This window comes from Takifugu flavidus, chromosome 19 (genome assembly GCF_003711565.1).
Source record: "Takifugu flavidus isolate HTHZ2018 chromosome 19, ASM371156v2, whole genome shotgun sequence".
Classification (NCBI taxonomy): domain Eukaryota; kingdom Metazoa; phylum Chordata; class Actinopteri; order Tetraodontiformes; family Tetraodontidae; genus Takifugu; species Takifugu flavidus.
In genome coordinates, this window is record NC_079538.1 from 11,694,940 (window position 1) to 11,712,264 (window position 17,325).

The following is a 17,325-nucleotide window of genomic DNA, read 5'->3' on the forward strand; positions in this document are numbered from 1 at the left end:
TTTTATGACTATGACCAAGTAAGTTAAAGCTTTGTGTCTGGTTTGTTGCATTTTTGCACATTGCTGTACAATTTTTGAACATTCACATGTAGTAAGACCTTTCTGACACAAGAGAGCGATGCGACCACACAGCTGAAGTCCAGACCTGACTCCCTCACGCGTCAGTCAGGATTTTGTTGATGTTGTTTATTAAAAAATTATGACTTTTACATCTATTACAACAAACGGATGTTTTAACATGAACCACGATCACGTTTAATCCTAAATACATGCGGGCTGACAATCACAGGGAAACATTCTGCGGGGGAAAACATTAAAGCTTTGCAGTAAACAAGAGGTGACAAGTGGGGAAAATGTTACCTCCACTTGTGTCTCCATGGAAACTTCCTTCACTTGTCACTGTGTGGATGTGGACGATATAGAGCAGGGAACACAAAGCGGCTATGAGCATCAATCTACTTAACACACTGGTGTGCACCCTCAGACAACAGCTGAGTCTCTCGCCACTTTCTTTCAGTGGAAATTAAAGAGCTGTGATTCCAGTACCCAGGAGACCTTTTGCAGTGAAATAGAGGGGAAATGGTTGTAGATTTGTCTCCTCTGATTGAGAAATATGAGGATTTCTCTTTGACTCCGACTCTTTGTCTTCAGTAGCATCTTGCCCTCTAAATATCTACACTTTTTCCCCCTCTCCCTCTCTCTCCCTCTCTGTCTGTCTATCTTCTCCCTCTTACCTCTTTCTTTGCTGTAGTTGCATAGCAACAGAGGCGTTGCTATAGCTCCAGTTGTGTTGGTGATGGGAGCGCGCTGCACAGGGAGGCACTGGCTCCAGATTAAGCCTGTCTCAGCTTCAATTATGAATGGGCTTCCACTGCCACGCCGCTCCAAAATGGCACCGCTAAGATTGATAAAGCATGGAGGAACTCCTTGGTACACTTAACTCTTTCACTTCCCTCCCCAGGGGGGTTGGGTGGGTGAGGAAGGGGGGGGGGGGGGTAAATTTGACTTTAATCACAAGTATTGAACTTAAACGATTAGAATAAGTAAATGAATAATTAACTGGCAAAAGAGGCACGGTTACGATAAGACCCATGTTGATGGGAATATGTGAGGTTAATGATTGGGGTCAGCCTTGAGAGCAAATGAAAGAGTCTCCAGTCTCACAAATCCAGCACTGCTCGCAGCTGGGGGCTGCATGCTGGAGGAGGAGAGGCTGATATTGCTTTCACCAACGGCTTTACTATATTTAACTTGGAGTTTCGAGAGGGACGATATGCTGTTTTGGATGAGGTCTGATTATCATGAGGAAACGGATCTTCTGCAACTTGATTTTTTTTTTATTATTGCAACCAACTGGAAGACAATACATCACATAAACATCATTGCAGTTTTTCAGAAAATGGAAAAACCAAATAAAACAACATTTATATATTTTTTTTTGCCACGGTATTGGACAACGTTGATATTTACATGTAGTGATGAAATAGGTCTTGTCAATCATTCTTTGGCAATATGATTGCACAACAAGGAGAGATTCTTGAACATTTACTGCAAAAGAAAAAGAAGAAAGAAACACCTGGATGTTCTCTGCATCACATCTCACAGATCAATAACAGTTTTGCATGTTTGACATCTCTAACCTATGGCTTTCCAATACTCAGCTCTGACAGCAACCGGGAAAATAATGGCAGTATTGTAGATAATATTCTGTCGGAGGGAAGATAAAACAGCAAAAGAATGACAACAAATGAAGAAAAAGGAAACCAACAGCAAGTATTTTGGAGCATTTCAGCACATGTTTGGCAGGATTGAAAGGAACTCTGGTTTTAGGGGGATTTTCAGGCAGTGAAGTTTGTTTTGTTTGCTTTCAAACATCCCGCGAACACTGAAGTGTTGCTCTGTACTTTTCCAGGACTGGAAGGTCAGGAGTTCATCCTGCCCGCGTGTCGCCGAGTGAGTCAGAGGCAAAAGGGCGGTTGCTGAAGCAACAGATTCCCCCCTCAACATACCTCGCAGACTGAACATGTCATTAGTCACCACAACTGTAGATTGTTGCTGCAAACACATCTCCACCTGGGCTTCAGTAGGCCTCAGACGGACGGACAGACGGACAGACAGACAGACAGAGGACAGATGGCACACATCAACAATGGCAGCATCGCCTTTAACTTCCGCTCCTGGGGGGGGGGGGGGTGAACCCCGCACAAAATGCAAACTACAGGCGGCCAACGACCATATCAGGATGGGACGTGCAGCCGTTTGCCCACTTGGCTCGCTGACAATCAGGCAAGAGCTTGAACAGAAGCTCAGGAGACTGCAGCTAAAAGCAAAGGGAATACTTTAATGCCTTCCTGTTTGTGGCGAATCAGTGGGAAACATGGCAGCAGAGCGTCTAAGTCATGTGATGCTCAGCCTTTCTCACCTTTTCATGATCTCGTGTGACTAAAGGAAGCCCATTTCTGCTCAAGTTGGTCATCATGATGAAAAAAAGAGATCAGCTCAGCGCAATGAACAATTTCCATTTCTTTTGTCCATCTGAGCAGAATTTTTAAGAATAAAAGTAAAGTTCTCTCACATATCTCACAGCCTCATTCAGTTGTGTTTCCCTCAAATTGTAATGATATATAATCACAGAGTTTGCAAAAACTCTCATCATCTCACAGCAGGAGATGATTTCGGCATATTAGGTAAAATTTCTGAGCATCCTGCAGCAACATCTCTCTTCAGAGCTGGAAGTCTTAAGATTGCCAACATTCTAAGGGAAGGCTTATGTCTTGATGTCCCAATGTTGTTGATTTTTTTCATCACAATGAGAGCAATGTCTTCCACACACACCCACCCACACACACACACACACCCACACACACACACACAGTGGCAAAATATCCAAACTCCTTCTTCCTAAAATAAATACCACCTATAATCACCCAATCTGGCAGTTTACCTTAATCAATGCACTTCAATACTGCTTTTTCTGTCTATACTTTATTTTCTCTCTGTAGTTTTGCACTGAAAATGCAGATGGAACACACACACACACACACACACACACACACACACACACACACACACACACTCACACGGGAGAAAATAAAACAACACTGTTATAAATAAAGCAGGTCAAAACATGTCCGACGCGACAACACACGCACTGACGGCAGACAGGCAGGCGGGGGTGTATTCCCTGGTTCACACACTCGGTGGGTGTACGCTGATGTAACACTGGGGTTAACACTGAACACCTAAAATCACTGTACAGGCAGAAGAAGACGGATGCCCACCCCCTAACAACAGGCGGCTTAGCTGGCCCACACAGCCTGAACCACACCCCCAGAGGTGGCCCCCTCTGGGACCGACGCCCCACGCTCCTCCCTGAAGACGCATCTTTGAAAGCCGGAAGAAGAAATTAAAAGTAAAACAAACAAATAAAATAACCAAACAGTACCCACGGGTATAAGAATTGGCGGCAAAACATTTTTTTTCTGTCCTCTAGGATCAAGGTTTATATGAAAATAAGTCATGCTTCATGCTAAATACATCGTTTATCTTACATGATCTTTGAATAAAAAAGATTTGCTTTTTATCTTATTTACAAGCACCCATGCAATATAACTGAGAAAGTCCTGCAGGTCAAATTGCTTCAATTAAGAAAAGGAAAAAAATAAAATATTTTCTAACCTTTTTACAGAGTTGTCCACATGGGACAAATTGCTTATATCTTTATGAGGGTAAAGTGAGGGTAAACAGACACAAACGGAAATCCAAACCCACAGTTTATGTATAGATCTTTGACACTGTCAGATGAGCAGGAAGGTGGTCAGCTACTGGCAGCTCCCATGTCTATACCTGGTGTCTACGACTATGGACAGAAGTACTGGGGGGGGCAGGTTTTGGGACGTTTACATTATGCAACAACAACAACAACAACATAATGAAGGAGATATTGCCTCAGACCCGGCACACTATCCATTTCTATGGTGATAAACATGACCTTTTTTTTCCCCCATTTTAAAATATCTATTCTTAAATATTATGAGTGCTCTTGAAATAAACCACGTCTTTATCCATGATGCTTCTATCGTAAATGGCGTTAAATAATCTTAAGTGCATGGACATATATCACATTAGGGTTTACAATTATCTTGACACTTAAGGTCGTTTTCTTTCGCTCTTCTTCTCTGTCTTCTCCTTCTTCTCCTTCTTCCTCTCTTTTGTGTCACATTGGCTACATGAAGAAACCTGGTCACTTCTCTTTGGCACAGTCTCACATTTGTGCTCATGGATGTAGGCGAGTGATGCCAACCCGCTGCGCTGGCCTCACTGCGAGATTGCTACAGATTTTACACAGAAAAACTAAACAAACAGGTAGGACAAAGAGCCATCCACTGTGAACGTGTACCGTGTTCCTCGCTGCGCACGCTTCCGTCGAGTTGTCCAAATTTAGTGACAAGACATGCATTTTTTTTGTTTTTCTTCTTATGGCTTTCATCCCCTTTTAAACAACAAAAACAACAAAGACACGTGAGAAATACCCATTGATGTTAGTGTCGCTGAACATGTAGGAAAACATAGATTTTTGATATTGCCACAAATAAGTAGGATTCACCTAATGCCCTGCAGATAGATAGAGGGAGATGAGAAGTGTCCGTTGAGACTAATGCTGTAGCAACGTTACCTGTTGACCTATTGTGTGTCGTATGTGTGTGTCTGTATGTGCGTGTGCGTGTTTGGAGCGGTGTAGTGTGTGTGTTGGCATGACTGTGTGTGCTGTCTTAGTTTCTCAGGGCCTCTTTCTGCTCCTTCTGACCCTTGGCGGTGCGATTTGTGATGTTGTTGAGGCAGGCTCTGACCCCCGCCAGATGCAGCAACGACCCCGCCGCCTCCTTCATCTCCTCGTCGTCACTCTCCGGGGGCTTCTCTACGGCTGTCGCCCGCCGTTTCTTCAGTGGCAGCGTGTCGCTAATGCCCCTCACTCGGTTTTTGGTCCAGGGCAAACTGCTACCCGCCAGAGTTCCAAGCCCTGCCCCCGAACTACGTCTCTTTTCACGCAGGGGCTGCTGGGAAATGTAGGTAGCGGCGGCAGCGGCGACATGAGAATCAAGTGGGATCTCCCGGGGCTCCGTTTTGACATCGGACTGGATTTCCACTGCGATGATATCGTCGTCATCCAGTGGAGAGGAAGGATTGGTGTCTTGAGAGGAGCACAGCCTGCTGGGGGATTTGGCGGTGCTATAAGTGTGGTCCTCCTGGAGGTCCTCTCCGCAGGGTAGAGGGGAGTACCGGGATGGGCTGTCCTGTCCGCGGCTCAGGTAATCGCCCAGGGATGATCTGTACGAGGAGAGGACACAGAGCGGGAGAGAATAGTTACTCCTGCTGTCACACTGCCAGACAGGTGAACCACCTGAGTACGCTCGAGTGGAGCTGCAGCCCATTGGAGATAAACCATCACCCTCAAACAGCTCCCCTGGGTCCCCTCGTTCATATGTCTCAGGTTAGCGCTCTAAAATGAGCCGACCTTTTCTTGACAGAATACAAGGCTCTTTATTTCACTTTAATAATCACCTCAAACAGGAAATCAGATGCTCTCGGGATGGTACTTAGAGGGTGTTTTTTTTAAGTGCTGAGAAAATCAGATACACTTCAGATATGTAAATACACTTTCATGTAAAGAACGTTGGTGAGTTCTAAAAACCTGCACATAGAGGTCAGAGAGATGTGACACTCTGCAGCGCCTAATCTACACTATACATCAGCTATTAAATTACATTTCAACGCATATTTGGGTCTATTAGTCAGAGGACTTTCTTGTCTGTGAGACACTAAAGGACAAGAAAGCATTCTGACATCAAATAAATCACCAGGAGCTTAAGCGATGCATCTTGGACCCCCCCCATATTAAAATCTTATAAGAAAACATGCACCCTTACAGTGATCAAATATTCACTCCATACCTTTAGTCAGACTGTGGGTATGTTTAATTCATTATGCAGCTCAGGCCATGGTGCTCTTACGCTGCAGTGATAGATGTGCATGTCCATGCATGTGCCAAATGTTCTCTGAATCACAAGTCCTCTCTCTAACACAGCCGTTTATGTGCGTGAGAGTCAAATCATTACATAAACACACCTGATTAAATGCTCTCGGTGGCGACCGCCATGAGTCTCCCAAAGATTTAATTACGCAACCTGAGTGGAAAAATGCTTTGCGAGGCCTGAGCATGTCGGCCTTTTGTTCGGAGCTCTGCCTACATGTATTTGTGTGCTTTAGGAGGGACCAGTGAAATCAGAGGTCGTGACCTTTGCACCTCGATTGAAATGTAAGCAGTCAAATCGTGGCTTTCGCTCACAATCACCACTTCCTGGTTGTTGTGACCGCGCCCCAGAAGTGTCTTTTCGTGCGCATCTAAATCTGACCACACTTATCACTCGACTGGCGTGAATAATTTACACAACCTGACTTTCTGTCTTCAAAGCAGTTTGCAGTAGTCGGATTATGGGCAGACTCAACACACGCCACAACGATTGCCGCGAGGTTACGTGTTGGTAAACTAGCTCGTGGATCAGCATCGTGGCTTCTCCTCGCCCAAAACTATTTTGCCATAGTTTGCTAGGTTCCTACCAGTTGCTACCCATGTGCAGATCATGCAGGCTAGCTTGCCGTCCACATGACCTTGTAAGTGGATTCACAACAGAGCTCTCTGGGGGCGTTAGTCCGACTTCATCTGAGTTGTCTGGCCCAGTTTTCTTGCATTGGTTTACACGCACAATCTCCTGCCTTTACTGTGAGATTACCCACCTTATGGCCGAGGTCCTGCTCCCCACAGGGCTTACAGGTAGGGGTCTGATCACAGGGAAGAGTGCCTGGCTCCTGACACGAGCACCGTTCTGGATCACACCTCGAGGAACTGAAAGAAAGAAAGCAGAAAGTATGAAAAATAAGCCATAGCAGCAATCAAAGATGAACTGATCTCCAGGTGAATGTGCTCAAAAATAAGTTTTGCAACTGAACTTTTAAAAAGAAACTTTTATTTATAAAAGTTTGACGGGATTTTTATTGTGTAATACCGCAAGTGGCCACAATGCAGAATTCTACCCAAAATATTAGAAGGAAGCCCAGAGGAAGCTTCTCCAAAACCCAGTCGGACCCCGATGAGACCTGGGAGCAGCTCGATGAGCATTCACTGACCGTCTGAGGAAGCCAACAGGGCAATATTGATGAGCAGGGCAAGGTGAAATTGAGCGGGAAAGCGTCATAAATGAGTTAAGGCCGCTGCGAATCATTCAATTACAAACGACCGCTGGGCTTGGCTAAATCCAGCCCGTCTGACGCTGTAGGCTGGGCAGTGAGTCTTCTGAAGCTTACCGGAGGAAAACCCACATTTCTGCACCTGCTAGTTGAAGCATGCTTGTCTAGTTAAAAATAATCCAATGTGACTCTTTGGAAAGTGGTGAAGAAACTATGGTAAATGTATTTTTGCTGTGTTTAAGTTGTACTATGATCAATGTTGCTGTTGACCTCTGCTCTAATCCCCAGAGACCTCGGTCACTGCTCAGGCTATATGGTTCTTGAGTCTACCTTTGTCTTAAGGCTCCTTGTTTGGTCTACAGACCAAAACAATGCCCAAAACTATGTTGGGATTGCATTTACTGGTCAGAGAACACCTACGAGAAGGCTTCAAACAGAGTGGACAGACTGTGGAGCATAAGTAGAAGAGATAGTGGTCAAAGCTTTTAACATTGCAACAATGCCAATAACCAAAATTTAGAGGAACTAGACAACTTTGTAGAAGAGCAACTCTCGAAAAAGCCATTACACACTCTGACTATGCGGGCATATGGCAACCCACCTGGAGTTTACAAAAGAGCGCTTTCTCTGAGCTAATGAGACAAAAATTGAATTCTTCACACTGAAGGACAATCATTTCAGCTGGAATAGAACAGGTGCTGCTCATTGCTCAGCCATCACTGGGCACCACTAAACTGCACAATGGGCTGTTAGTGGCCAGAACATGTCCAGATCCTTGAAGAAAACACCGCGGAGCAGAAGAAAACAAATCATCTTGCAGCTACACCGTGAATCCCACAATCAGGATAATGGACTGGCTTTGGAACAAATCCCCAAATGTCCCCCTGTGGCTCACCCAAAGCCTAGACTTGAAGCCATTTGAAAATCAGCAGGGAGACCTGAAGATCATGGTTTACCAACACGCCTAATCCAATATGACAACTTGCAGATTTAAGGCTGAAGCCGCTGTCATTGCATCTGCTATACTGCGGCGGCCTTCCTGACTCTGAATTTATCTGCATTTGAGGAGAAGTCAGGCCTTTCAGAAATAATCTACCCTGTCTCGCTTTCTCGGTTGAAAGTTGTACAAGTTGATTGAAACCCCCATTCCTCCACCCTGCCAAATATAGAAAATGGATAGCTAAGAGCAGCTAGCTTAGTTTAGGAAAAACAATGTGTGGATTTTACAAATCAGCGTTTGGAGCCGTGGTGCTGAATTGATTTGTGATCACACATCTTTGTTCTCAGGTATGTTAACGGTGTCGCTGCGGCCTCAAATTTACAGCCAGATGCAACAGGAGCGGTATCATATAATTCAATCAAACCTCGTCGGGCTCAGCGAGACGGCGGATGCCTTTTTTAAATTACGTCGCTGCATCGCCAATGAGGTTTGTGTGTAGACGCCTTGAAAATTAAAACCTGCAGACGTTAGCTCCTGCTGCCCGTCAAGGTCGGGAAGACATAAAAGCCCTCAATGAGGAAACATGGGGGGTGGGGGGCAACGGTGTCTGAGTACGAGGCCCATCAAAGATTGAATAGCAATAAATAACGTTCCATGCCATTTCAGAGGCATTTTAAATGGTTTGGTGTTACTTGAAAAATCCCGAGTGATAAAACTTCTAAAAATTAAAGACCATGTGGACAAAAACAGATTCAATTCTTTCGCTCAACAACGCAGCTCAACGCACCTCAGTGCAGAGGCAGAAATTACAGTCCAGAGAGATAATACAAATTTAAAGTACATATCAGGGGATTATGTGCATCTTTGTTGCCCCTCATTGCAGAAAACTCAATGCATGTGTACATCAGAGCTGAAAACTCTAATTACTTTCAGCCGGCTGCTCTCCACCGTCGTCCCACTTCACTGAAACAGCTGTCATTTTCATCTCCAGGGTCACTTCTCATATTCCCGAACAGCGACCTGCTGTACGACTCGCCTGAAACGTTTGTTAAATCCTGCCGGCTTTTTTAAAAAAAAAATCGCCGTCCCTAATCTTGGCAAATATATGATCGATGTCACGGGGAGGAAATTTAATTTGCCACAGGAACCGCAAGCTCATTAAAACATGCAAGTTGTCATGACGAGACCCCCCTGAAATTCATACCCGTGTAGCATGCACACGCGACTTGTGCCATAACGGAGGGAGATGAATTATGATAGATCTGTTTGTCGTTGCTGCTACGTTTGTGTAGAGGTCCGCCTGCGCCTGCAGTAATCTTATTGACTCCAGTTAGTGCAGCTCTGCCCCTGATATCTCCAGCTCTGCTCTCCATAACCTTATAAGTAGGTCCCTGCACAGAGTCTCTTTCATAATCTTGATCTGTTGCTACGTGTGTGTGTGTGTGTGTGTGTGTGTGTGTGTGTGTGTGTGTGTGTGTGTGTGCGTGCGTGCGTGTGTGTTGCGGGGCAGTGCATTAGGTCTCCCTTGGTTGATGTGTGTGCGCCCACCACTCCTTCTCACTCCAGCCCTGGCTTTGGGTTGCCATGGCAACGGCTCCCCTTTCCACATGCCACAAAGTGGTAGATCATGCATCAGCAGAGAAAGTGATAGAGAAGGAGAAAGGGAGAGAGAGAGAGAGGAAGGGAGGGAGGGAGGGAGAGAAGGGGGAGGAAATACCGTGGTCTGCTTGACACAGCCTCTCATAGCTCGGCGACAAACCACTGTTTACCCTGGATACACACAAATACACACACATATCTCACTCCAGACAAGTCTCCTCTTATGTTTCTTTGCCTTTGGTATTTAGATCACCCCCATCCTTCCCCTCTCTTCCTCCCTTTCTCTCTCTCTGTCTTTGTCTTTTGTATTTTTATCCTGGCCTGTTGATTGTTCTTTCCATCTCTATCGATCTCGCCGCCGTCCTGTGCATGCTGGTGACTCATATCTCTGGCTGAGCACACATGCTGTCTCTGCAAGGTAAAAGGCTCAGGACATATGCTGAAGAGATGAGGTGACAAACTGAGTGTGTGTGTGTGCGCGTGTGTGTGTGCGAGGGTGGGGGTAAACCCGCCCACATCCTCAGTTTGGGCCACAAGAGCTCAAAGCAAAATAAAAGAATAAAGAAAGAAAACACTCTCGGAAGAGGAAAACAGGTCATGGATGATATTGTAAACAACGAGGAGGTGTGTGTGTTGGTGGGTGTGTGTGCGCGCCTTTTTCCTGGAGATAAAATATCTCCTAGACTGTTTTTCTTTCCTCCCCCTGCGTCTGTGGAGCGGCTCTGCCTTTCTGTCTGCTTCCCCCGTCTTTTTGCCCCGCCCGCCCGCCTGCCTGATTTCCAGGCCAAGCGGAGCCCTCAGCGTCCCTCCCCTCGCTGCTGCTCTCGTGTGCTGCTTTGCTCTCCTGTTAAATGAGTTCCACATGGGGCTGCAGGCTGCGGTCTCTGTGAAAGGAGCAGCGCAGACAAGCACGCAAACACACACACACGCGGGGTCCGAAGGTTCAAAGGTCATTCCCAACTGTTTGAAAGCGGGCTCCTGGTCCTCCTGTCTGTCTGCCTGGGTGCTGTGCGTTAAACAGAACACAGAGTCTGGGGGCAGCATGCATAATAATGTGTGTGACTGACTGGCTGGTGAACGCTGGCAGTTTAACTGGATGGCTCGTCGATCTGACACTCCAGCTGAGCGTCTAAGTGGTTGGCTGACTGACATATACCATGAGCAACAGGGTGGGAGGGAGGCGCATTAAAAGCATTTACTGGAACTTAACAAGGCTTTGAGACGTGGCCACAAGCACGTGCGTTCGTGCTGGGAGTGATGTGGAAGACTGGACTGATCCATCTGACGGCATCTCTGCTCTCTACAACTACTGACTACAGCGTTTTCACCTGACAGACTGTGTAAGGCGTCTCCTGTCTGTCACCCTCTGACTGCTGGGGTAGGATCCCACACGACGAACGGATGGATGCATTGATGAGTCGTTGGCGCCTTCCGCTCATCCAAAAACATCTGAATTATTAAAACATATTTGCTCTTCAGCTGTCTACAGTGATAAAAACACAGCGGCGCAAACTTTGCTTGGAATGGGTTTCATTAGACGCGATCTCATGCGTAAAACCTCCTTCAACCTCTTGCCGACTGAGCCCATCATTGATATTTGGAGGTATTAAATGTTGAACTTAAGAGTGCTGGGTTATATTTAGAGCCCAGTTGTCAGCCACCGCTGAGCCATTGTTTAGTGTTCATCCCGAGGAGGCGCTCACCATTGGACCGCAGAGAGGCTGATTTCAGCCCACGTTAGCTCAAAGTGGAGTAGCTCTGAGAGCTCTGGGCACTAACAGCCCTAAACTCACTCCCTCTGACAGTGCACCTTTCACACCCTGACTCTTCTCTCTCCTCCTCTCAGAAGCACATTACACATTTAAAAACTTTCCTTTTGGAAAGACTCTGCCCGTCACGCGCATCTGGCCCGGCCCTGCTCGTCTCCCCTGGTGTCCATCCATCTGTCCACTCAGACACATCATTCAAGATTGTGAGTGTCTGGGGGGGAGTCCAGGTTTTCAGACTCTCTCCAACTTCGGCTCCTTGACCATTACTACTCCATTATCACCGGCGGTGGACGACGCGCCGCAGACGCCTAATGTATCCATTTCCCCCTCCATTTAGGACTCGGCAGCCCAGTGAGCTCCTGGAGTGCTCCCTGATTGGGATTGAATGTCCATTTAAACTGCCGTCCAGCCACCAGGGAAGAGGTCGGGTAGGGTGGAGGCAAGGAGGAGGAGTAGGAGGAAAAGAGGGGAAAAGGAGGAGACACATGGAAATAATGGTGCCGTTTCTGGCAATTATGTGATAGATTTGATCAGAAATGCCCGCCTGGGTGTCAGGAAATGCGATGATTACCGGCTTATTGTTACGTCAGTGTTGCACCTCTAGGCCTTAAGCTTCGCAGCCGGGTTAGAAAATTCCACAAGCTACATAGAATCAAGGGCAGTTTAGGTGCAGCTGTGGTTAATTTTTGCACCCGTCCCATCACCAGAAAGACAATGTGCAGAAGAGCCTCTAAACTGAAGCTGAAGCTGCTTTCTTCCCCTCCTTCTCTCACTCCCATGTCTCCTTCACTTCTTCTTTTTCTTTAAACTTTAAAATACGCCTCCACAGAAAAAGCATTCCTCCTCTGGCATCGAGTTAAGTGTCAGAACTCAGCACTCAGTATTCTCAAGGTGCGCTTGTAAAAAAAAAAAAGGGGGGGTGGTGGGGGGGTTGGAATTGAGACGATTGGATTTGGCACTTCTGTAGAGGGTGAAATGGGGGAAGACAGAACGAAAGAGAGAGAGAGAGAATAATGGAAAGAAGTTTAGGACAAAATTTGTGTGTTTAGAAATGTTCACGTTTCCTGTCCACATGCAAAGGTCGTGACCTTTGCCGTCAATCATCAGCATTCCTAAATACAGAAAAATCGAATTTTCTTCACATCAAACCTTAATCTCAGGTCTGAAACTATGACTCGCAAATGACATAAGAATAAACCGCTATCCTGTAAAAAAAATAATCTCACCACAGCTCACAGCAACATTGAACCTTAGAGCCTGACCTTGGATGCCTGAACAGAATGGGGGGGTCTGCAATAAAGAACTCTGCCTAAGATCTGAGACATCTGTCTGTCTGTGCAGCAGAGAACTCAAGATACAGTACCTTGTAGTAGAACTCCTCCATTCTTTCTGAAGAGGGGGCTCCCCGACCACAATGGGGGACTAGAAGGAGACAAAGAGATAAAGGAAGCGCTGGTCAATCACTTGATGCAGCAGACAGGCTGGCCCAGTGGGCTTCATGGCGAGGCGGGTAGTGAGACAGGAATTTGAGCGCATAAGCCAGCGCTTCTGATTATAGTGATTAGATTCCCGGGTGTCCCACTGTTGCCATTATTCCCTGTGATTACCTCAGAGAATTACAGCCTCGCTGCTGTAGTCTACGGGGGTAATTTCTCATGACAACCCCCTGCCGCCCGCCACTGGTCCATTCACACACACACACACGCACACACACACACACACATATATATATATATATTATATATATATATAAATCATCACATACATTAAACATAGATGTTTGAGAAATGCCGTAGAGGCAGACACACACCCTCACACACACCCTCACACACAAAGCTGGGGACCCAGTTAAGGTGATCATTGCACCACTAATGAGGGAGGTAATGATGGCATTTCTCACATAGATGGAACCTCACTCACGCAAACACGCAGGAGAAGCCAGCGGAGAAGGTCCTGCTGGGTGAATCCATAATGGTAAACAAGAGGAAACGGAACTAAAAGAGCGAATTGGGGAGATTTATACGAGCTTCTGCTCCTTAAACTCTGTGTTTGACAACATCTCAGCCATATGGGCACACATGCACACGCACACACAGATGTGGGACAAGTGAAGAGCCGAGAAAACACCTGGGGAAGCTGTGGACTCGGCAGAAGCAGCCCACTCATCAGGAGAGTTTCCTTTGTAATACGAGTCCTGTTTTATGTTCTGCTAAGCTGCTCATTGAGAGGATTTGGAACGTCTGCACTTGTGATGTGGCTTTCACCTCACCAGATGCAGGGGGAATAAAGGCACGCGTGCACAGACAGGCTCACCCGAACACGTGCACGTACGTGCACCCCCGCGCGCACGTGCACATACACAAACACACGCACACAACACACACAAAGCAAAAATGAAAAGCAGGCGAAGGCAAATTTCAGCCCTGAGCCACCTGCTGTTGCTATGGAGAGTTGCCACATTGCGTTGCCACGGCGATAACATATTTTTCCTGTGCTAACAGCCTGTCTGTTTTCCCTACCATGCCCCCCCCCCCTGCACACCTCCTTCTCCCCCCTCCCGTTCTCTCTCTCACTCAGCACCTGCCTTATACTACATGTGTTGCCATGGTGGCATTTCCGTTGCCAAGGAGACCGTGTGCATTTAATGCAGTGGGCGAGGGGCTAAACTCGTGGCAGATGCTCATTCCGCAAACCCCCCCAACACCACCACCACCATCACCAATCCAATGTCTCCCTTTTTTCCCCTTTATGGGAGCTCCTCCCCAACCCCCTTGAGACATCCTTCCATCCATTCTATCCTCCCTCCTCCCCCTCTCATCCAGATGCTGATGGGGTGTGAAGGAATGCATCATGGAACTGACCTCCTACCCAGCATGCTCTTTCTCCATCCACACACACACACGCACACACACACACAAACACACACACGCGCGCGCACACACACACTCTTATCGTAATGATAAACCAAGTCTTCAGCGTCCTCGGATTGCTGGCTATTTCGTCCCCGTGTCCACACACACACATGTGCACACATGCGCACACACACACACGCTCACTGCAGGTGGAGGTCGGCTAAAGCATGGCAAGTGAGTTATTATGGTCCATGAAGAAGAGGTGTGAGCGACAAAGAGTAGAGGACAAAGAAGCATCCTTCCTCTCCCTCTCCTCCATCCCTCCTCCCTCTCCAACCTTTTTACCACTCTTTCTGCACCCTCTCCATATACCATATCTATCTCTTCTCATTCTCGTGGTTCATCTCCCACTTCCCAGCGCTGTAGACCTGCTTGAGAGAGTCCTTGACCTTAACATAAAAGACACGCTGTGCAGCCATTCACAGCCATTATGCTCCACAACCTGATATTCTTCAGAATGAGAGCCCTTGTTGGAGATATTGTACTGTATTGATTCAACCTACTGGGTGTCTAAACAAGAGAAGCAGATATTAACTTCTCACAGATTCAGCCTTTTGAGCTCGAGATCCATCTCCGAGGCAACCATCACGTGTGACACGAGGAGGAAGATGCTCTTTGAACGTGCAGCTCTGAATAGGGCCAAATGAGTATTTTTGATTTGATTTTTTGGGAGGGCGGGGGGTGGTTTGGACGGGTCCCCACTGCATGTTTCATCCACAGAGCTCCGCAGGCTCCAGGCGGTGTGAGTGCAGCGTAGCAGAGCACAGCTGCAATGTCTGACCTTCTGTCCACAGTGACCATGTTGTACCATGTTAATACAAAAAGCTTTAAAGGCTGATATTAATTATGCCCAGCTTACTCAAGCCAGACCCCCCCCCCCCCCCCCCCCCCCCCCCCCCCCCCTTCCAGCTCAGTTCTATAAATCGCAGCTTCGACTAAACATAAATATATACAAAAAAGGAATTCATCCTTAACACTCATATAAATCAAAAATAAATAGCAGCAACATCCGGCTGTATTGCATAATGGAGAAGTGATAGAAATATGGTGCTCGTGCCGTTGCAGATTAAAACAAATTGTGCATGAAATACATGCCGTGCGTGAGCTTTACCTCAGCTCTGGCAACATTTCAAAACCAAATCATAAATTCTTTGATTGATTTTTTTTTTTTTTACCTTCTTGGCAGCGGCTGCTTTTCATTAATCTATGAAAGGGAGAAAAGAAGGACGCTTGTTGGAGTTTTCCACAAGACTTTGTGTGTTTTGAGGAGCCACTGAAAGCTGTGAGTGCTTTCTAAAGCTCTCCATCCATGAGCAGAGCGGTAGCGGCGTCCACAAAAGAACAGCCAAATGACGTCACTCAGCTCCTTGGTGTCACCGGTGAGGTGTCCCCTTCACATTAGCCATCATTATAAACAATTCTGGGTGTTTTTAAGATGTACAGCCTCGGTAATGGCGCCTGGCACGCCGACGATTGGGCGGCTAAGAGAAACAGATGAGCGGAAAATCTGCACCAGTTAAATGCCGAATAAATCGCATGGGTGCTTTTGAACTGACACCTGTGTTGTGATTTTAGGTGCGTTTTGCCTTAAGTCATGTGACAACAATGTCATGTGACTAACAGGTGAGGCTCACAGTGGGTGAATAGTGTCGCTGCATTGGTGGTTATAAGTTTCAAGATGTTGGACTGAACTCAATGTGGAAAACAATGACTGTTGCCGAGACAACACATACACACACGTGCCTGCACACGCACTGAATTCTCCATATTCCCGCTATCACAATGCAAATGAGCAACCTCCGTCCTCCCCTCACGTGCCGACCTCGCCACCCCCCCCCCCACTCATGTTCCGAATCCGGCCTCCAATTTGTTCCACTTCCCTATACCTCATTGTTCAAAATGACACTTTTACATTTTATGGTGAACCAATTATTCTGTCTTACACAGTCCGCTGGCTCTGCAAGCCAACCTGCCCGGCTCGACTGGGGAGCGTGGGGGTGGGGGTGGGGTGTGGGGGGGGGGTGGTTGGTGGTATTCGGTGAGAGAGAAAGAGATAGAGAGAGGTGGGGAAAGGGACTAATAGCGCTCTCGCTAACACGTCCACCGGGATGACAGAACAGCTGGAAGTGAGTCAGGCTGGAGGAGAGGCCAGGAGAGGAGGTGGGTGAAGCTCCGCAGGTGGAGGCTACGGTGGCTGAGAGAGCTCATTACTTGATGACCACGAACAGCCGCAGTTGTGGTTGGCGCTGCGGCTGAGGACCACTTCTATGAACATCTTTGTGGTAACCAAAAGCCAGCAACTTCCCAAACAACTGTGCTCATGTTGCATCCAGCCTCCACAGTTCTGCAGGTGAAGGTCATCCTAAAGGACATTTCAGGGGGCCGATTCTGCCCACCTCAGCCCCACACACAGGCCCATATGATAACTTTAAACATTACTTATGGCAATGATGCTAAAGTTATCACATTATTTAAGGCGGTCTGTATACTGTATTTATAGCCTCTCCGGCCGTCTGGGTGTCTGACAGAGAGAAATTGGATAGGATGATTACATAAATGTAACAGGTGGTTTAATAGTGACCAGACATGCAAGTTTTAAAATAAGTTGGTCACCAGAACTTCACAACATACAGAACATACAGATATCCAGATTCCATACTGATATAGGGGAGCGCGATGACACAAGTCCCACTGCGATGAAACAAAGATTTATACCATTACCATGGTTACCAGAATCATAACTACTTGTCTCAGCACCTCCCCTGCTGTTAAGGATGCAACGTTGTGTTGTCTTCGCTGAAACTAAATTGTGCAATTAGGAAATATGAGATGGCTGGAAAGAGTGTTAACGGCAAAATCT

General features: G+C 46.8%; 1 protein-coding gene across 2 annotated transcripts in view; it reads right to left on the reverse strand.

Moving 5' to 3' along the window:
• Nucleotides 1–1,316: 1,316 nt before the first annotated feature.
• The window catches only part of LOC130515916 (forkhead box protein N3-like), a 48,899-nt gene continuing 32,890 nt past the window's right edge, over nucleotides 1,317–17,325 (reverse strand). For both annotated transcript variants that reach the window (XM_057016508.1, XM_057016507.1), the window contains exons 4-6: nucleotides 12,917–12,975; nucleotides 6,796–6,904; nucleotides 1,317–5,328 (exon numbers count right to left, since the gene is read on the reverse strand). In XM_057016508.1, the coding sequence (XP_056872488.1) occupies nucleotides 4,773–5,328; nucleotides 6,796–6,904; nucleotides 12,917–12,975 (724 nt within the window). In that variant the 3' untranslated portion in view covers nucleotides 1,317–4,772. The remainder of the gene's footprint in view (nucleotides 5,329–6,795; nucleotides 6,905–12,916; nucleotides 12,976–17,325) is intronic.